The 22462-nt window shown below is 39.4% G+C and overlaps 1 protein-coding gene across 1 annotated transcript in view; it reads right to left on the bottom strand.

The window, feature by feature from the left end:
• Positions 1-428: 428 nt before the first annotated feature.
• The window catches only part of LOC103763898 (integrator complex subunit 6-like), a 40608-nt gene continuing 18574 nt past the window's right edge, over positions 429-22462 (bottom strand). Inside the window, 16 exon segments of the mRNA XM_018070726.2 lie at positions 429-1440; positions 1868-1961; positions 3795-4187; positions 4804-5035; positions 5354-5496; positions 6047-6170; positions 6649-6864; positions 8527-8637; positions 9371-9465; positions 15119-15251; positions 16830-16982; positions 18007-18170; positions 20152-20280; positions 21119-21302; positions 21614-21703; positions 22113-22262. Coding sequence (XP_017926215.2) covers positions 1341-1440; positions 1868-1961; positions 3795-4187; positions 4804-5035; positions 5354-5496; positions 6047-6170; positions 6649-6864; positions 8527-8637; positions 9371-9465; positions 15119-15251; positions 16830-16982; positions 18007-18170; positions 20152-20280; positions 21119-21302; positions 21614-21703; positions 22113-22262 — 2511 coding nt within the window. The 3' untranslated portion in view covers positions 429-1340.

Genomic DNA, 22462 nt, shown 5'->3' with positions numbered 1-22462 from the left:
TGAAACCACACACTTATCCAAAGAGCCACTTGCTACTGGCATATTATTGGTATAAAGAAAATAATAATAATTACATGCAGGTGCTTCAGTCTTCTTTGTATGTTTTGTGATATATAAATCACCTTTGGAAAAAAACAGTAAGAGGAACGGAGGAGGGGATACCAGCTCAGGTAACTGAGGGTTTGGTAAACTGGAACTTAGTGCCCTTAAACCTGAATAAAAATGTGCACCCCACAGAGGCCAAGCTGAGTGACACCTGGGCAGGTACTCCAGGTACAACTACATTCAGCAACTATCACCACAAGCTTTGTGTGAGGGTGTGCAAGACCAGGTTCAGCTGGTTTTACAAAAATATTATCAGTCTGTTGGTAACAGACAACTGCAGGAACTCAGTGCTGCCCACTACAGACTCCTCAGATTAGCACTTCTTAAAAATTAATAAAATGGTTTATTTTATATATACATATGTTCCAAAAAATTTATACAGTTAAAATATCAAATTAGTGATCTGGTAACAATACTGTTCAAAATAATCTCTTTTGTATGAACATTAAAATACACGTTTTTAAAAGCGTTTCCTTTTAGTGCTTCCAAAGCACAGCGTGTGCCAAGGCCACCTGAAGAATCTCCGTCCTCCTCACAGGATGAAAGAGAACTGAAGTCGGGGACCTGGGAAGCCTCAGGTGCACTTTCATAATGTCTGCAGACAAAACAGAAGAGAGTCTGAGGTAGATTGTTTAGTGACCATCGGGTGGTAACAGTCACAGGGCTGTCTTTAGCTTTCATTAACACAATAGCAGTTTCTTTACTCTCAATCTACACTGAATCTCAAGTTTAAAGGCATGGCTAGCAGTTCTTGGGAACAAGACCCTTGTCTCTGTGGTGGCAACATGCAATTTTTACCAGTGCAGGTGTTTCTGGGAGGGTTTTTTTGGGAACACACGGGCTCTCTCCACGATGCAGACAAGTGTGTGCATTTGACAGTGCCCCATTTTAGTGCAACCTGCTGCCTATAGCACGTAAATGTCTAATGACAGCGTTCAAATGAGTAAATTCTCATCACCTGCAGGAGGGGCAGCAATGGTTATTTTCTTCCGCCTGTTGAGCAAACAGCACCCTCCACAGGAGAAAGCCACACCTTTCATAGCAAATCCTTAAGGTTATAGCCCAGCTTCTGCCGAATCAGGTTCTTAAAGTTAAAGCTCCACTGCTTCTTCTCAGACTGTGACAGTAAAATCACTTGACTGCCAAGATGGTGAGGGCAGCAGCTACATCCTCTTCCACTCTTCTGTGGCACAGCAAGCTCATTCCTGGTCCGCATTCGTCTGGCTGGTACATTATTATCTACTGTTGACATGATTAACTCTGTTGGGTGGGCTGGTGAAATCTAGTTCCTCTAGTATTCTCTCTAAGTGTTGTATTAAGACTCGTTTTTTAAACCTACAGAAGAGAGGGAGAGTAATTTAATTTTTTTCTGCCAAAAACACAGCTGAACAACTTAAAAGACTATTCATCCATGACAAATCGTAATACCAGAGGCTCTCTGTTTCCAGTATGGAGGAGTTTTCTTTTATTTCTGGCATTAGAATGGCTAGAAAATTTAATTTAATTTAATACAGTCACCCTTCCCCAACCCACCCAAATTTTCGGCTGGTCTTCAGTATCAACCCATCTCTGTAATTCACATTTAAATTTTAAGTAAAGACTATTTACACTCCACAAAAACATAACAGTATTTTGACCACTAAAACAACTATAATAATATGTCAAAACAGAAAATAATAGTACTGGAAAAGTTTATGATTTACTACCATGACCTAAATTAATATTTAATTTATGACTCTGAGTCACTTATATCTATACAAACCTGGCTGCTTCCTTGATAGCAAATTCAATGAAATACTTCTGAATTTCCATAGGTCCTTGCACCTCCTCGAGAAGAGAGAATATTTTTTCATAATCTAAAAAGAGATAAAAATCCAAACCATGTATTAAAAATCAATCTTGCAAATGCAATTTCACTAAAGCTTAACAGCCAAAAGGAAACCCAAAGCCCAGTTTCACTTGCCTGTGTATGATAAAACACCTAAGGCAGAAAAACTCCCACATAAGCATTATGCAGAGAACAGAGGTGACAGAGTGATTTGAAGTGATACTGATGATCAGGTAATTCAAATGTGGTATCAAAGAATAAGGTTTTCTTCGAGAGCAGCAGCTAGGAACATTTATCCTCAGAAAATGGAGGCTAGGTAGAGAAGCCTCCCACCTCCATGACCACAGTGCCAGCATTAGCAGTTAATATGCACAGGGTCACCAAGCCCTGATTTGGCCCAGAGCCATTGTTTCTGCAAGCAGAGGTCAGGATTAGTTCTCTAGAAGGACAAATAATCAATCCTTACTGTGAGCACAACATCACTATCTCAGTGGTACAAGATAAATATGTCCATTGCAAAAGAATAAAGTGGACACATTAAATTAAAAACAATTTAAATAATAGCATTGTTTCAACATTTCCACATCTGAATCCAGTATAAAGGCATTTATGGTGCTGTGACCAAGAGCCTGCTCAGAGCGATGCAGCAGGCACAGAGAGGATAAATGGTCAGAACTGTGGACAGATGTACATAGTTAACCCACACCCACTACTGTTTAGCTTCTTTCTTCGATGACTGCCTGAACTCTGCAGCAAGGCAGGTGACTCACACTGAACACAGCACTGTTTTACTCTACACCACCATTTACCAGTCGTGAATTTGGTATAAAATTAGATGAGCCCACTTTGCAAAACAGAAAGCAAACACATCCCCAAGTAAGAAGTTTTAAAACTGTTTAAAAATAAATTACAGATGCAGTGTAAAAAAGGCTTCACCTCTCAACAGCCTCAGTGTGCCACAAGCAACACAGGATGAGAAAAGCAGAAGAGTTAAGAACACTCCATTATACTAATTACTGGCACTTGAGAATGTATTAGAAAAATATCCAGCAGTTTAGTTTGTAGAAATTAGTCACTCAGACACAGACCACATTAGGGACAGCTGCCATTTAATAAAAATTGGAAAAATAAGTTACTGTGGCAAATCCTACAGCACAAGACATTAACTTTCAGGTTAGTGTTTTGGTTTTGATCCTGTATAAAAGTACAGCCAAAACATGTAATAAAAGCTGAAGTGGTAAGATACTTTTTCCACAATATTTTAGATTTTGTAAGGTTACCCAATCTTACAGGAAAACAGAAAAAAGTCATTTTTAGTCTTTGTAAGTCTTAAAGAGTTTGCAATGGTGTTCCATCACTAATTACAGTCTCACAAAATAAAAAAAAACTTCACTTTGCTATTAGCTGTTAATATTCCTTTTCAAACACACTCCAAGATGCATCCTTACAAGAGATATGCCTTTGCTCTGCAAAGGAAGTTTTGATGGACACAGAGCAACAAGTACACTACAGATACAGAAGGAGCAGCAAAGTGTAAGACAGTCTTTAGACCACTGATAACAAACACAAAACATCTAAAGGTGCTTTCACAGGGCACCTCTTATACCAGTTAAGGTGTCTTTGAGGGCAACCAGGGTGGCTTGGCACTCAACCTCTCAAGCACAAATCTAAACTTCAACTCACCTGCCCAACATGTCTTCCTTTTCTTTGCCCCTCCATTGCTTACATGAGAGCAATCAGAAGTTACTCAAAATCCAGAGCTAAGTGTATTCTGAAAATAGTTCCTTACTTCAAGGAATAACTCTTCTCTCTAACACCACATATAATATACTGATAAAATAAACAAACCCAAACAACTTACTTCTTCCAGGTTTGCGAACCTCTTTCATCACTTTGATTTTGATGTCAGCATTGCTTCCCTCCAGCATGGTGGGTGTTATTTTAAAGGAATTTGGCACAGATTCAGACGTAGATTCCACGGCCCGTTTTTGGTCATCTCCACTCACGCTGTAATTTAGAGGCCCTCGAACAAGTGCATTGGTACCAGGTTTATGATCCAACCCATCTTCACTCAAACAATTGAATTCAACAGGTAGAGAGTCTAAGTCATTGGGTAGCATTTCATCCTCTCCCACAGCAGCTGGAACAGCAGGAGCCATTTGCACAGATAAGCCATCAATTTGTTTTTCCAGTGACTGACAATTTTCTGCTTTCTTCTCTCCATTGCCATCTTGGACAACACTGTTATTGGTATCTACAAATGAAGAACACGTATCTTACTAATGGTATAAGTGAAGTATCAAAAAACCCAAAAAGAAATAGTTCGGTATCGTTTTGGTTTGAAGTGATGTGCAGTGAATTTGGCAGTGCTGGATAGTGTTCCAGCACTGCTATTCAACTTTGGATGTGATCAAGGGAATACATCCCTTTGGGCTGTTACCATCTCGTATCACTATCACCAAGTCACCATTTTCTGTACTCCTATTTCAATGTTATGACTCCTAAGTAAACCAATATTTTTCTTCTCTCCCCCAAATCCAGCTAACCAAGTTTTCTTCTGACTTCATTTGCTGCAGCAGGTGGGTATGAAAATTAGTATTTTTGGGAAATGAACACAACCATATTTTAACTTTCCTTCTCCACAGAATACACAAACAAGAACTAAAAGCTGAGCTGAGACACTTTCTACCTCTAGATTGTTTTTTTTTAATTTCAGATTTCATTAGCTCCAGCAGCAGCCTGTTTATCTGGGCCAACAAAAGAAACTCATTCCTACCTAACACCGAAGGACAGGCACATGCTGAAGGATCCTTTTCCCTTCCTCTCCAGATATTCCCACCAAACAAGCTGCTGCACTACAGCTAATATACCTTTATTTCCTGGCACACCTTTGAGGTTTAGGTACGAGGGGGATCCAGGAGCAGCTGGTGGCCCCTTCCCACCCACATGGTTGGTGACCACGGGCGGTGACTGTGGCCGTCTCAGCAGTGGGGACATGCTCCTCCTCCTCTTCAGTGATGCTGGAGTGTTGGGCTCTCCAGGACGCTTGATCTTGTTCTGAGGCCCAGCAACAAATTCATCGGCTTCGTCAATCATCATACCCTGAAAAAAAATATAATAATTTAAATAACAGTACAGGATAGGATCTGTTTCATTAATTCACTGATGAACTGAGTCCCTCTGTGCTCAAATTCAAATGGCTTTCAAAAGACCTGACAGCTCTCAGAACAGATACCCAGTGTAACCAGAGATAACCCAGGGCCACTCTGTAAACCAGCACGATTCAGGACATGTTTCTCTAGGACCATGTGGAAGACATCCCTCCTTCCCACACAACATTGTGGGGGAGAAATTCTACCCACAAATTATTTCAAGCCATGTCAAATATAAAGACACAGCAGAGAGCATGGCCCCTCCTACCTTCTTATCCTGTTTGAATGGATTGCCAAAGGTGTGAAGTCTTTTTGGTTGATCCGGGTCAATCTCCCGAAGAGGTGAAGGCATCATTTTCAGGTATTCCTGGTAATTTCCCATCTGAGCAACAGGAACACTATGAAGGCAGTCTGCAACAGAACAAGAGCTCTTCATTTAGTCTACCTTAAAAATAAGGCAATACAAACTTCACACCCTTCAATTGCAAGTGTTAGCATTTAAGAACTAGAAATGACTATTTGTTTTCACTACAGAGGAAGAGCTAAAGACTACAACTGTGGAAATAAGGCTGGCAAGAGCTGAACTTAATTGGCAGAAGAAGAAAGGAAAAATAAGTAGGTTTGATCTCTATGCTGACAACTGCATCTTTAGACCATCAGCAAAGTGAGATCCTCCCTGCTTTAAGCCCCCATCACTACACAGAACACAAACCTTGGTGAATGGGAAAGCTCTCCCATCAAACTTATTTTTAAAATTCAGACCAAGCATGACATCTTGCATGACAGAAGGCAAAAATGTCCTTCCTTCCCCTTCAGAGCCAGGCGAAGGAGACTGACTCAGCAAGAGATGCAATGGCCACCTCTGCTCCCACACCAAAGACAAAAAACATTATTCAAGGAAATAAAAAAAAACCCAGCTGTACTCTCTCCAACCTATTAATGAAGAACTGTAACTCCTTACCTTCATCCTGCCCCAAAATAAGCCTGTGTGTTTTCAGAAGATTGGTTCTCATTCTGGTTAGCTGGTCCAGAAGACTGCGACGAGGAATATCATATGCATTTCTGAAGGCCTGTGGCTTCAAATCCTAGTTTTATAACAAAACAAGTAACTTTCAGTTAATCCATTAGTTTTCATGTATGGAGAAATTCCATTATGAACTGTAATAATGTTAACTATTAAAAAATACCCTTAAGTAACTTCAGAGCTTCATAACTGGATACAGCAAGCTCAATGGTTGTCTTTTCAACAAGACCTTATTCAGCATTAGTTTGAAATTTCAGCTCCATTAAGACTAAGCACGTTAATTCCTGGATGAACACTAGCTGTCTTTTGCAAATACTGGCACTCAGAACACAGTAATCTTTGTTTACTATCATGAGATTTTCAAACAGTGTCGCAAAATCAAGCGCAAAAATTGCATTTACTCATCTCCCTGTTTATGTCTACGCTGCACTTTTCACAGTTCAGTAAAGTACTTCCTTCTACACCAAGTCCATAGAAGTTACCCATTTAAAACAGATAAGATTAACTGCTTAGTCATGCAAGATTACTGTGCTGTTTACCTTGTTTAAAAGTCCTATGTGGAAGCCGGCAAATTCTTTAACATTCATTTCCGCCAGTCTCAGTGGAGATTCCCCAGTGATCCCTTGCAGCAGTTGCTTAAAGTCCCTACTGTGTACCAAGGAGAGGCCACTGGAGTGATTTTTCACTTTTATTCCAATTTCTTGTGGAACTTTCTTACCCACTGAACCTATTATCCGTTCCGATTCTACTTTTGTCTAAAATGGAATCACACCATGAGTTAAAGAATCAGCAGGCATTGCACATTTCCAGTATGAAACACACAGTACATTAGCAGAATAAAACTACAAATTTAGTTCCCAACTACCTACCCAGGGATATACTGGATTACATAGATTAGATCTCAAGTATAAAGGAATCCTAACGTGCTAGCATTTGGAAAAATATTTAGCCAGTGTATCTAAATTTATATGCCAGTAGGAGGCCTGTGAAAATCCCTGCTTTTGCTGCAAGACTGTGACTCTTTTGTGTCTCTGAAGAATCATCTTTAAAGGGAAAGAAAAAACATAATGGAATGTAGGATGCCTTAAGTTACAGTAAAGTTGCATCTAAACCAACAATATTGTTCAGGTACAGTAACAAAATTTCAGTTTATTTTTTAAACAACCTGTGTACTAAGGGTTGCCCTGTATGTTTGCAACAACATAAGGGAGAAAAGTTGTAAAAGAATTTTGCTTTATGAGTAAGCTTCTAAAAACATATCACTTCTCTAATGGGCACAAATTTCTTATTATAGCTACAGAGAATTTTACTGTATTAAGCTCTAACTGTATTCAAAGTAAGACCATTTTTTTCACCCACTTGCAATACCTCCAGAAAAAAAACCCCAACCAACCAAAACCCCCAAACCCACGGTGATTGCAACCCACTTCCCCCAGATCTCCTCCTCTGCACCGTTTGCTTCATTATCTGTGGGAAACTCTGAATTTAAGGACAGCAGGAGCACAGCAGAAGTCTGGAATTGCCTGTCCCTATACAGGAGCTTATAATGCATTCAACACATTCAAACTGTTCCATGTGCTGAGAATGCTTGTGAAAGCCACAGCAGCCATCTCGAGTCATTCCAACTCCACAGTACAGATAAATAATATGAATTTGCATATCATTAAGTTACCAAAATACCACAGGAAGTTTTATTAAGTCTAGTAGATGCTCAGTCATTCAGAGGCTTTGGGATATATTTTGTGCATTCTTTAAGGTGGAGGATTTTTTCTTTGTAATTTTAAAGGCTGCACTTGTTCCTCGCTGACTTCTAGACATTAAAATACTGTTTTAAGAGCCCCTCATGTTAAGGAAGAAGGGCTTCCAGGCAGTTACACCTGGAATGGCAGTCTTGACAAAGATAAAAAGACTATTTCCCACCAGGTCACACTTTAAACATAGAATGGATTTGACCTGATGGAAACAGGAAGGTCAAATAGAAAGCCTGAACTATGATTTTATTCTCCATGGACAAGAAGGCAGAATTTTTTTGGAAAATGCACACTGCCAAGGAACACATGGAAATAAACACGAGGCTGAGAGCAAGCCTCTGACTTCAGCTGTGAAGAACAACAGCAAGAGCAGCCACAAATCCAATTAGTAATTTTCTATGAAGTTTAAAGTCTAGCAGATACTTGAAGTATAGCTGAGGAGGTCCTCATTGCACTCCCCTCCACTGCTTACAGAAGGCACAATCACTGGCTACAGAACCACACTAGATTCATCCATATTTTCAGTGGAAATGCTCACCAATCTTCAATTATAATATATGCTGCACACCCATATGAACTCCCACAGGGATTAGCTGCTTTATAATCAGATTACCACAAACTAAATAATCAACGCACTTCTAATTGCAAAGGTTTTATCAATACTACCTGTTGGCTGAGTTTTTTAAGGTAAGAGATAACACTGTAACTAAGTCCACAATCTAAATTATCTGATATCAGATTTGGAGCTCCCATCATCCTTAGGGCTTTCTTTAATGGCTATAAGGAAAACAAAATACACAATAGTAAGAGAATAAGTATTTAAAAAAGAAATTTATAAGATCAATTATAGGAAGCTAAGGCACACAGATTAGTGCTCTAGCTTTTCCACTTTTGGCCACTAAAATTCAAGTCTATTCAGATAACATGTGACATGAGTTTGGTGTCTAACTAGCTCACAATGGACGTTATGCCACATCACCAAGACACCACACACCGTGGTGCCGCTGGCAATTTCCACTCAAAGGCTCAGGTCCAGAATAGCCGGGATGATGCAAGTCCATATTGAGGTGCATTGTCCAAGCTACACGTAAAAGGTGACACAGTGCCTCCCCCCACCCCTTATTTGGCCCAGCTTCCCAAGTTCTAGCAGTTCACCCACATTAATAAACAAACTAATCTGCATTTTCCTCATCAAGTTACAAAAATAATGCCAAATTTGGGTTCCCTCAACAATCTGATGTACTTTTGATAAGAGTTCATTTAATATTTAATGAAGAGGAAACACATTTAATATCTTAACATAATTACTATTACTCAGTATTTCTACAAATTTATTTATTTCTTAAAAATGTTTGACCTAATCTACATACCTCTGCAAAGCAAAATGTTTACTACCTAAAAATGTCATCATAATTACGTAAAAAAATTTACTAGGAAGAGGTATGATGCACAGGACTCTGGTCACACCAGCCATTATACCCGGGAGGATGAAATGAGAAGAGGAACATACCAGTAAGTAGTAAGGAGGCATTGTTTTTAAGTAGTTGTCAAAAGCCTGTCGCCACTTCAGATTTGGCTTAAGTTTGTGAACCTTAAACAAGTCATCTGCAACAAGGAAAACAACAAAAGAAGGTGTCATTTATACAGTCCCAGACCATAAGCTTTTCTCCAAAATTGCATGTACCACGTTTCCCCCCCCATTTTTCTCCCTCCACCCATCTCCCAATGGGGCTTTCCCACAAAAACTGCTCTTAACCATAGGTGTGAAGGATTGGGAATCCCCACCCTAGCTGCAGTAGGCAGTCCAAAGCAAGTCCCCATTATAAGCAAACTTACAAGGTACATCAGACTTAAACACTGCACACAACCACCAGCACGGAAGGTACAACAGATCCACCTGTTAAGATTTTCACCTTCCCTGCCTCTCTCTTGCATCAAAGGAGTCCCTGTATCTGATTAAACCAAACAACATTAATTTGGTTTAATTTTCATTGTCAGACCAGCTTTCTTCTGTTCAACCTGTACGATGAATTTTGGTCTCCGGTAAAGATATTGTTTGGTATCAAAGGGAAAGGGGAAAACAAAATATCAAATCAGGGAATCCCTCTGGCCAGCTTTGCTGGACTCTGCTGCCAACAGCAGCAGCTGTGCCCTGGCAGAGAAGGGGTCTCCTCCAGCCACACCACCTGCCTCATGCCAGGGCAGCAAAGTCTCCCACAGTATAGACAAGAGACAGTAATTACCTACAGAAACTGCTGCCCTTTACAAAAGGGGCAATCAGACACTTATTTCCTTTGGACACTGTTTTAGAAACACCGTGCTCACACCAGAGGTGTGCATATTGCCATTGAGGAATCACTGACCACCTATTTGCTGTGCACACTACGTACTGCAACAGTGATCTCTAAAAATCAAAACCAAACACAGTATCTTGCAATTTATCATTTGAAATTATGAACTGAAACAAAGGGGTTTTTTAGTAGGGTAGTATGCTGGAAAACTGAGGCTAATGGAAGGATATGCAGGACTGGAGAAAAGGATGTCCAAAAATTAACTGGGGAGAGCTGCAGGAGACAGAGATGCACAGAAGAGTGCACAAAAGACAGATGCAGCAAGGGAATTGTTTTCTCCCGAGTGAGTTTTCAGGAAGATATATTTGTAGAAGAAAATTTGACTGGCATAGTATTCTGCACAAATCAAACAGATAGTACAGCACTATTTCCCAAGTTCTCATAGTCAAACCACACTGCATTACAGGTATTTTCCAATCTAAATGAATTCTGAATCACATACAAAAACCACATTACAGATCCTACTTGTACTTCCCTGAAGGAAGTGGGGTGGAGTTTGAGAGGACAACTCAGAATTCCATTTAAGATCTCAATATACCACAAGCTTAGCACTATTACCCAAAAGAACCTGTGATGGTATCATGACATATGGTAAATATAAAATAACATCCATTCTTATCTTACAGGCCTATTACCTTTTCGCAGCAAAATGCAAATTAAACTACATCCCCTCCAAAAATTCAAAATGAAAGAAAAATTAAAAAGTAAAATGATCAGTATTACAGTAAGTCCTAACATTTTACAGTCTATGAGTTGATTGTGAGCACAGCTTGAACCTTAACCCCTTTATCAGCACTTTATTACTGTCTCACTTCCTGCTCTGTGAGGTTGTACCAGTAACTGCACAGGCACCACCCTCATGCTCAGCTGTACTCCCAGACATCAAACATCCAACCTCCCCGATCTCTGCTACCCAAGAAGGAAGTTCTCCAATCTATGTAGAGCTCCAGTAAAGATTTGTCTATTTAAAATTAGTCTCCCCACAGCAGGAACTCCTACCCTGGGAAGGGTGACAGTCACGGTGGTAAGCAGTCACAAGTTTCATTTATATAAATAAGCAAACTAACAGTAACCAAGTTAACTATGTCTTTTGCAGAAAAAAAGTATAAAGTATTGGAAAAAATCCTTGCATAACTTTGTTTTATTCCAACCTAATAATTTTCAGATACTACTTTCTGTATTGTCCACTTAAAATGCAGAATTTTTTACTTCTGAACTCAGAGGGAGCTAAAAGCAATGGATAATCAGGAACATGGTATTAAAAACCACTAGGGAAAGGCCACGAGCTGCAACAACTCAAGAGATCAGGTAAAATCACACACCAGTAAACTGAAAACTATGTTGCAAAGTATTTATCCACTTCAGATTAACGTACGAAACAACGGAATGGTGACAAACAGGACAGCAATACAGACCTTTAACACCCAGCACTACAGAAGGGGACTGGATGCACCTTTAAGATCAGTGAACAGTTAAAAAAAAATAGCATGAGAGGGAGAAGAGTCAGCAGGTAATTTCAGTAGTTCACCTGGAGCCTAAATTATAAGAACAGTTCATGCATCATATAACTCAAAGTAAAACTTGACCCTTTTTTTTTTAAATTACCACTCATATTGAATTCCACCTGAACAAGTATACCACCATACCCTGTTGACTCCTGTAATTCTCCTAATTATGCACTAATAGATACACTCCACTGCTCTAAGCAGTAGAGACTCAGGATTTTACATTCACAGAAAGCAGGATCCTTCCCTGCAAACCACCTAGCCAAAAATAAGGTACTGCAATGGAAAACAAGAAAGGTATTGTGGCACTCTTTCTCCACTGATACAAAATGTTCAGCTCTCCCTCCCAGCACCACAGCATGCTGTGTTCATGCTGGTGAGAAACACAGCCCTTCTCTTCCAAAATATAAAATCATTACTCGCAGGTTCTCTCACAGAGCCTGTAAAAACATCAAAGGAAACTGTCCACGTTGCAGCCCTTCACAGGCAGACATTTTTTAAAAGCTCATCCTCCTGCATATTTAGACCCACAGAGAAAGGGTATTAACCATCTTCTGATGCTATTTCATAATGGCTGTTCACGGCTGCTTCTGCTGGCACTCCCAAAGAACAGTCACTCCTATTGCCCAGCAGGGCCTGCCCTCCCACCAATGCAGCCAGAAGCAGCCAAGGAAACATCTTAGGCAAGGCAGAAGCATTTAGAAATACACCTCATCTTTGCTTAGCTCTCCCTCAAGCCCCTCCTTCAACTTTCTACTTTATGAACTTGGTTGTACAATTAAGCAGAACAAAACTTGAAGTACAATGGCTTTGTTCATATCAGTTACAGGCAAGAATCCTCCAAGAGGAGTTTCTATAATCTGTGGGCCAAGCACTCAGCATCAAAGCACATCAGCATCTCTCTGTGAAAGGTTCTGCCTTCAGCAGCTGCCTTACCCTGCACAAAGAACTGCACCCCACCTCCTCAGGCCTGGGAGCAAATTCCCACCAAGCTACTCATGACTCCTCTCCAGCCTTAGGACAGCACAAGGGAGCTGCTCAGCTGCAATAGCACATCCCACCTGGTCTGTCACTGCTGGGAATGGACCAGAGAGCAGCATTTCTGCGAGAAAACCCATTACATGAAGGCTTGAGTCAGGTTAACACAGGGCTGTGTGGCTTCACTTTTTTATCAAGTCCTATTAACTGGATCCTTTCCTTACAAAGCTTCAGATTCTAAAAGCAGTCCCTTTAAGTTACAAGCCAGGAGAGGTGACAGCATTCCCAAATCCATTCTTGCAGAAACCAAGACATAAAACCAGCAAAGCTTGCTTCAGTTTGCTCAAGTATCACCTGCAAACTTCCTCATCCCCACCTACCTTGCCTGTCTTTTAGGGCCTTCTCTTATGTTATTTTTCCTAAAACAGAACTAAAACTTTCCCTGCTCAAGAATGTAGGAGGAAAAATACAAGGAAGAAAATTCTTAAGCATCTTACTATCTATCTCTGTTTATAAGATTGAACACACATAAGTCACTTGACAGTAAAAATATACAATTGTAAAGTGGTTCTGCCTTTGACAGAGTCAGAGAAGGAGCAGAGAGATATTATCCACAGCACTACCCCAAACTAAGTCCCAGTTCTCCAACACAACATTCTACCAGCAGGGCAGGAGCCACTAGGAACACACTGATGTGTCAGTGTGGGTGGTAGTGGCTGAATGGAACAGACTTCTGGTCTTGGGAGTTCTCATGTCCTTTTCAATCTGAGTGAGAGTAATGAAAAATTGGTTTTACACACTCAAATCAGTCCTCTGCTGAACCATCAGTATCCAGTATTGGTATGTATTGAGACAGACACAGGGGGAGTGTGCCTGAAACAACAGAAACAACCCCTACTTATCTAAAGAGACAAACCCAAGTCAGTATTATTACAAACATCTACATTTACCAGTTATGCTCTTATCATCTCAGTCATTTTCTGTACTGCTAAGTAGAAAAGGCCCAGATCTGCTTTCATGTTGTAAGTATATTCCACAGAACTTAATTTCACCATGCCTTAGAGACCAAGGATAAACAAAGTCCTAGAAGGAGATCTGAAGGTAACATTGTGTATGTGTTTGTGTTAACAATGTGGAATGCACAGGGTTTGTGCTCTGAAGAAAACATCCGCTTTACAACTCCAGCAATGCAGAAGCTCTGCATTTTCCTTTTAAACAGCCTTCAGAAATTTAAGATGTGGGATTACCAGGTGAGTAAACGGCAGGATAGCTCTACACACACTGAAAAGTGTTTTTCTCCAAAGAGTGGGAAGAGCTTTACACCCCTGCAAAAAAGGCAGGGGGAAGACAAGAGCTGGCAGGGAAGACACAGCAGAACTGCAAATGTCAACATCAAAATGAGCAGAGAAATTAATTTAGGATCAGTGATGGCTTTTCAGCTAGTGGATCTGCTGCAGTATTTCAGGAGCCACAAACTTGCAGAAACTCCATTTTAATCTAGAAGCATCCTTGCACACTGCGACAATTATCAGGCTACACAGATAACTATAAAAGACACATTATCAGCAAGCACAAATTTCTTCTTTTTTGGTTATGACCAGGATTATGAAAAAATATTCCTGAATTGTGTTCTGGGGTGTATTTTTCCTAGAAATGAATGGAAAAATCTTGAGTAAGACAGTAAGACTCAATGTTAATTCTCTTGATCACTGTTATTCTGCATCACTAAATACCTGCACAAAAATTAGAACAAAAAAGCCTTAGAGCATCTGCAACTAAAAAGGGCTGGTGGCACCTGGAAACTCCTCTCTGCCACTACTTTTATGCCACATCCCTAACAGCCACAATTACTGTGGCAGTTACTCACGCAGCACCTTTTCATACCGTCTTTCCTCAGAAAGTGATTTCAGTGTGAGAGTGAAAAAAAAAAAAAACCAACTCGTCCTTAGGGCAGGGAAGAAATGCAGACTGTTTCACTGCTCAATTCCTTCTTAGTGCTCTAAACTGCATTAGGGAATTCCCTCTTCCCAACACCCGTGGCAAACACTGCATCTGATCTTCCAGTAAAAAATAAGCTGCTACAAGAGCAACTGTAAAACCTGGATACACCACACCCTAAACGAGGGAAAAGAATGGAGGTTGAAGCTTACTCCAGGTTAAGGAAGAGGCTACGTGTCTAGGAGGTGAACAGCATCAAACATGCACTGGAAGCAGGTAGCTCTCCTCCTCTGCTGGAGAGAAAAAAAGGGAGAGGGGGTATGAAAATCCTCTCCTCCCAAAGTACGTTAAAAGAGTTTGCAACATTCTCTACTCTCTGATCTCCATTATTTTATAATGTCTCAAACTAAGGCAGACCAACCATTATTGTTTTGCTTTTACTCTGAAGCAGCTGCATTGGCAGTCCGAGGCAAATTCGTTACCTACCCAACAATGGAAGTAACACAGGGTAGTTGTAAGGCATCACAAAGAGGTTTACACAGGTTAAAGTAGTGCTTGCTTTTAAATACCCAAATGGGTGGCCAAGTTCGCTGTATTTTCCACTGCTACTCACAAATACCTGACAAGGAATAAGAGAGATCACGGTATTAGAAGAACATGAAGAATATTAAGCATGGAGCATTTAAAAATTCAAACCAGTCCAAATCCAAGTGTATTAAGACAGTAAATTACCAAGAACAGCCAAGTCTTGAGGTTGCACACATCAGGGTGACAGTGCACTTATATTCCCCAGTCACAAAACTGAGGCATGCAAGGTTCAGTGTACCCCCAGTCAGTGTGGAAATGCTCTTCAGAGTCATCTTTAGTGCTTTAGTAAAACAACTGTGAAACGATACCCTGAAGAGTTTTTGATATTATTTATAATAGGTTAGGGGACATTTGTTGAAGGTCTGTTAAAAGAACGAGCTATTTGGAATTAGTCTTCTGACTCACAAAATAGCATAACTAAAATTAACAACATTGATAAAAGAAATTTAAGCATAGAAATTAAGCAAAACAAGCAAACATTCGAGAAATGTCTTGATTATGCCCAGTGCCAACAATCTTGACTTCATTTTTTTAAGTGCACACATATGAGGGTATTAACCCTGAAAAGCAATGTATGTAAACAACTCTTTCAACGGGATAAAGATGGTACATATTCTTAACTGAGACAGGCAAAATAACCCACATCTAATGCAAAAATAGCTTTCCTAGAAAAAAATAAACCTTGCAGTACATAGCAAGTATTTTCCCTGTTTTTTCAGGGCATAAGGAACTGGGTTTGTTATATGGTTTCTATGACAATGAGCCTATTTCTCTAATCTGTAGGGGTCTGATGTGTAGCTTGGAGAAGAAAAGCAGTTTTTGAAAACCAGGAGAGTAATTTTAGAAACTCAGGCAAATAAGGTACTTAGGAATGTTTAAAGGACATTTTTTAAAATTAGTTTACTAAAAGTAAATTGAATTTTTCTTCTGAATATGCGTGTTATATTTTCAGTTAAACTGTAGTATTTATTAGGGAAACAAAAACAGAGACATCTTCAAACCCATCTTTCCAGCTAAAATGTCATACTAAAACTTCTGATATACACATTAAGCTATTATTTACAAGAACATCACTGAGAAGGGAGTTACAAGCCTTATTTTACAGAGCATGCAGAAACTTATAAAAAACTACAAAAGGAGCACGTAACAAAGGATTTTAGCAACAGAACTTTGACCTCTCCAAGGCCAAACCAGTCAACAGGATCAACAGCTTCCATTCAATTCCCATCAGCAGCTTCAACCATCTAGTGAAAATTATTTGCAGCTGTTGATGAGGTAACATGATGGAAACCAGTGCCTGGTTTTCCCTGTAAGCAAATGAAAGCCTACAGAGAATTCCAATTTAGCAAAAAATGGAACCTGAGGGACACATTTCTTAGCAAAATGAGATGGACCTAGAAAGTGAATTAAATGAGATTACAAAGCCTGTGGAGGGAACACTCATTCTGACTCCTGATAATTCTCTTAGAAAGGAGGTAAGTGAAACCTTGACATGTTTCTTCTCATGAGCTGCAGAGTCTGCAATGAGACCCCAATTCTCCAGGCTTACAAGGACCAAAGTACCTCAGATCACCCACTACATTTCTAGAATCAAATAAAGGGCAAGTACCTGCCAGCAGGTATGGGGAGACTTTCGTTCCAAGATGTACTGTGTGAGGGGAGAAGGCTCAAGCTCATACTTGTCAAAAGGAAGTTTGTCTATTACCATGGGCTCACAATCCACACAGGAGAACCTCACCACGGGGTGAGCTGTGCGTGGAGGCTGAAAAGAAGGGAGAGAAGTGCATCAACTATCACTTTACCATCTTGTATGGCTAAAACTCTCAACTTTCCACAATTTTCTTTAAAAGAGAATCGAATACAAGCTCCCACAATAGAATAACTAAATATTTCTCTAACTGAAAAAAAAAAAAGCTCACACACTGATACAAACATTTTTCCCACTAAAAGAAAAACATGGTTAATATTCCACTATTTACCTCAATATTTAAAAGCCTTCATGTCAATCAAGCTATAATAACACAGACACGTTTAAAGAAAACTACACCTCTGCTTCCCAGCTTGATGTTCATAGAATTACAGATGTGAAACTGCACTCAATTCACAAGGGATATCTCAAGATATTCCCTATAGATCTGATTTTTTTTTCCTCTTGATTCAGGAGGCAAGAGGAGGGGGAATGGACAGAGAGTACCTTGAGCACTTACAAAGTGCAGGAACAGAACATGCCTAACAAAAGAGAGATGCTTAGAAAGACTAGCAAGGCATGCCAATTGTATGATCATTTCATTAAGAAAAGGAGAAATGAATACTGTTTTCTCCTCATTTTCTGAAGGGAGAAGCTCTTCTGTTTCAGTTTTAATTCTTCCTGCTAGCAAAAGAAGAGTCCACACATGAAGCAATACTAAGAAGAGAAAACATGGCTGATCTTATTTCAAAAGTAAATACTCCTTTTTCCACATAAGTGCATGTTATAGAGCTTTGATTAAAATTTAATAGGCTCACTATGATTTGTGGTACGTGAATTAACTTACAGTTAAATTTTATAACCTTTAAAAACCATTCACCAAATTAACTAATCACATACATTCCAGATGCAAGAAGCATCACAGGTTACAGTATCCTCATCAGATTACACCATTTTGTGCTAAAACCAGTTTTAACCTTTTAAAGCAAAGTCACATCATATGAGTAAACAGAGAAAGTAAAAACTACTGCAGTATCCATTTTCAGCCTGTTCAATTACTAGTGCAGAATCCTTTTTTTTCAGTTCTTGTTTTACTTACCAGTGTTGGTGAATTCTGATCAGGCCAAAAAGATTCTGGGATTGGCCAATGCCCCACAGGAACCCCCGTTTTAGGGTTGGGCCGTACATAAATGAGTTTATGACAACTATGCCACGGCTGAGAAGCAAATGAATTGATGGGCCTGGATGAATCAACAAGTCCATCTAAAATTTAAAGAAAGCAAAATAACAAACAAAAGGGAAATGAAAAGCTACGTGCATGCATTTGTCTGCTAGCACAATTTCCATATTAGCAGCCAATAAGGTGTTTCATTACTCTTTCAAAGACATACAGATCTTTACATCAGAGGCTAAAATAACCTACACATCCAGGAGTATGACAGAATCATCTGAGAAACAATGGTAACATCTGCCCACATCTACCCTTCTGCTCCCAAGGCCCAGCCATCAGACAGTGAGTGTAGCAAGACACACTCACACATTAAGGAAAATGCATTTGCTTAAGCCCAGTGTGTGACACAGATCTGACAGGCAGCAGCAAGTTACTGCTTTTAGTTCTGCTGCAACCAAAAAGGCTGAGAATTTGCATTTAGTCTTTCTACATGGGCTGCAAAGCTCACTGACTGATGCTGCCATTAGTGGAAGCTGAAAGAGGAGGAAAGTTTCATGGAGAAGCTGGATGCCATCTTGCAGGAACAGCTTTTGTCATATTTTTAATTAATAACAATTCACAGATCACCTAAACTCCAAAGCCTACTGGAAAGACCAGTGTTCCCTGCCAGTCCACTGCAGTGCACTTCATGCTGAGGACAAGGAATTTTGCAGCAGTACAGAATGTGATTATTAGTTTTCAAAGACTGCTCATCAAAGCAAACAGCACAGCAGAGATCACCCACTTAAACAATCTTCTTCATTTTAAAAAGATTTTACAGTACTAGTTTTCCTTGCTGTAGAGAGCTGGCAAATAATACTATGGAAACCATGTTTCAGGGACAGGGACACATCAGTTTGGTTTCTCTGCATTACAAACACAATGATTTTTATAGCTTTGGTAAATCCTATCGTATTTCTCTGTAGTTTAGGACTTTCCCAATTCTCACAGAGATGAAAAGTCTTGATGTTTTTATACATTCCTATTCCACAGTGCATCACCACTCAAATGGGACAAAAATAAAGCAAACAAATCCCACATTTCACCAGTTTTTTCGCCACATGAAGAGAGCATTTGGGCCAACAGAGACACAGGAATTTGCCGCTGTGTTGTCCTGCACAGCACTACAGGAAAGCCTCCCAATAAAATGACATTTAAATAAGCAAAAGAAGAAAACAAATATAGAGAAAGGTGATTCCAAAATGAAAGCAGGAATAAAGCTGGCTGTGCTAGAATGTCCAGGTGATGCTAAAAGCATTTTTGATATTCCAGGACCATCCTAATTTCCTAAATATGAACTGGTCAGCTCTCTCCCTTTCCTTTCAGCCATGAATTTCTGCAAATCTAAGGAACTGCTCCACTTTAAGAGTGCACCTTCCTCCTCCCTGTTACCAGTAGCAAAATAATTCCTTGTTCTTTGCACACAGTTTTTCACTTACAGTTAAGAACATTCAAGTTACTGTGCTGTGATCAATTAGCAGAATGAAAATGTAGAGAAAACTGAGCATTAAGATTGCTTTAGAGATGTTTAAGTGTTTAAATACACTAGTGCTAGATTTAATTATTTTAAATACAGTTTTGACAACACTGTAATTCAAACTTAACCACTTCCTGCAAACACTCACTTTCCTTAGACCCCCAAAAAAGGTGGCAGGAGAGCCAGCCAGCGGACAGATGATCCATAAAAACATGTGCAGACATATGGCACCATTTAACTTGCCAAAGATCAAACTAACACTTGTAAAAGTTTAACTAAAACAAAATTAAACATAAATAAACAGAAAACTACCCAAAAGCTGTAATCAGAACATCCATTATGATCCGGGCTACTTAAAGAGATACCAGAGCACTCTCACTGAAGCATAAAAGCTTTATACCTTAACCTCTTTTTTTACAGAGTATCAGGCATCTGATGCATCCTGTTCACTACAGGGAAAAGCTGGCGGGAAGGACACCAAAGACACTAAAGGGCATTTACATACAAACAAAGCATTTCTTCTGAAACATTACAGGAAAAAAACACAGTCAGTGTACCTTCTCCAATAGGAGCTGGATCTGGTCCTGACTTTTCAAAGTTAATAACAACTCCACTTTGGACTTTTTGAACTAAAGATTCTAAACATTGATTCAACATTCTTTGTGTCCGAACACAGTACGAACGACCTGCAAGAGAGAAATTACATGGGGAAATATATAAGCAGGTTTTAAGTAATCTCAGTTTAGGAAGATGTTCTTACCTAAGTCACAGTGCCAAGGCTTGCAATTTATTCCAAAATAATAGCAACAAACTGTACAAGCTTATGTAAAAGGCAAAATACTTCTAAAATGTAATACAACTAAAAAAAAAAATACCAAAAACCCACAACCTGCTGAGATTTAACTCGTTACTAAAAGAGGCCCCTAGGGCCATATCAGGCTGGACCAAGGCCAACTTTACAAAGCCCTTAAGACAGCCTGATTTCACCAAGTCTATGCAATCAATCTGCTTTACTCTACCCTAACCTTACCAGCTTCTATGCATACCCAAACCTCCCTCTCCCACACATAATCTTTTTCAAGCACCAAGTAAAAAAAAATAAATTCTGATCAACATATCAAGCAACAGACTCCAGATATAATTCTTTTAGGATTAAATTTAGCTTACTAGCCCTGCAGCAGAATTAACATCTCATTAATACCCATCCCACTCAATTTGACACTTAAATAAGAAAAAAATCAAAATCTCATGATGCAGCAAAGACATCCTCTGGAAGGACAATCTAAGAGATTTTCCTATCCCTGCTACTGCATTAAGAAAATGTTTTCACATCTAGATCTGAAATAGGAATATTGCTTTAAAGTTCTCCTGTGTTACTGGAAACCAAGAAAGCACCACACAGATTCATATGGGCACTGAGTAAATCAAATGGAAAAACAGGAAGAGGTGAAGCTGAATTAAAGGAAAATAAATATTCCAAGGCAAATGCCAAATGGGAACCAAAGCAAAAGAGCATGCAGTTACCTCCTGTAACTTCACACATCTGTGTGATAGCAGATTCATCAGTAGGCACACTCCCAAGCTGCTCTGGTTCAGCAGATGCAGCTCCTGGCAAACGCAGCACCAGAGCAAACAGCCTTTGATCCCAACGGAATGGTTCTTTGGTTAATTCACTTCCAGGTAAAGGAGAATTCAACGGAAGATGAAGCTGGTAAAAAAAAAAAGATTGAAGAATATTTTCCAGTATTTGACAAACCATCTAAAACATTACACCCAAATTCATTCATTTCTCTGTAAAACACCCCATTTCTCTCCGATATCCCTAATTTATCTGACGTTCTAGTCTCAAAACCCCTATGGGACTATGAATTTAGGGGCTGGGCAGCAACAGAACAGTTTCTGTTCTCTATAAAACAGGTCAATGATGCAGAGTACTGTTAGCAGGAAAAAAACAATATTCATCTCAGCCTAGCACCAACTTGCAAGATCATAACTTGAAAGAACTTAGTTCAAGTTTACCTCCTCTTGAACTCCAGCTGTATTTGTCAGTTTGTTTCCGTCTGTGATGGTAATCAAAATAGATGGCTCCAAAAAGAATGGATTCCTTCCCTAAAGACAAAAGCACAGGAATGCAAAGAGTAACATTAACACTCAGTATTTTTGTCACTACAAAATAAACAGTGAGATAAGCAATCTTTCAAAATAACCCTGTAATTTCTTTTAATAGGTGTTGAGCCACATGGAACTGTGCAAGATGTGCTACTCTTGTGTATCTACAGTTGGGGCATTTATACTCTGCTTCTTTGTTCTTCAAAAAGAAAGTATTTTCCAGGGTGTTTTCAGTAGCCATAAAAAAAGAAAAAAAGTTCCCAGTTGAAGTTTTAACACACAACTATCCAACATTTTAAAAAAAGTAAAATGCAAAACCAAACCTGAACCACCAAAATCCTTCCCCCCACTATAATTTAAAAAAAACACAGAAAAACAGAAGACAGAAGACTTTAAACAGATTTGTTACCTGTCCATAATTGTCTATTCCAGACACTAATCTATTGAGATTTAACAAGTCAAACGAGGACCTGAGTGCCTGACCAAGGGTTGTTAGTCCTGAAGCCTGAAGGTTTTTCAATTCATTCATAAACGTTGCATGGTTTTCCTTCCATCCAGCCTATTACAGAAAACAAAGAAACTTATTAGTTATTCTAGCAACAAACTGCAATCAACTGCAACTTGCCGTTTCTCTCTCTTCCCACCAAAAATTAGATTAGATTCCTGATTAACAGATGCACTGCGTCATTTACAGGCTACACACACCTAATCCATGTATGCACAACCTGATGTGAAACACAGTTACAACTACAATGGGAG

The sequence above is a fragment of the Manacus vitellinus genome, unplaced genomic scaffold (assembly GCF_001715985.3).
Source record: "Manacus vitellinus isolate BGI_N305 unplaced genomic scaffold, ASM171598v3 scaffold_19_pilon, whole genome shotgun sequence".
NCBI lineage: Eukaryota > Metazoa > Chordata > Aves > Passeriformes > Pipridae > Manacus > Manacus vitellinus.
This window is presented reverse-complemented; position numbering and strand designations above follow the sequence as displayed.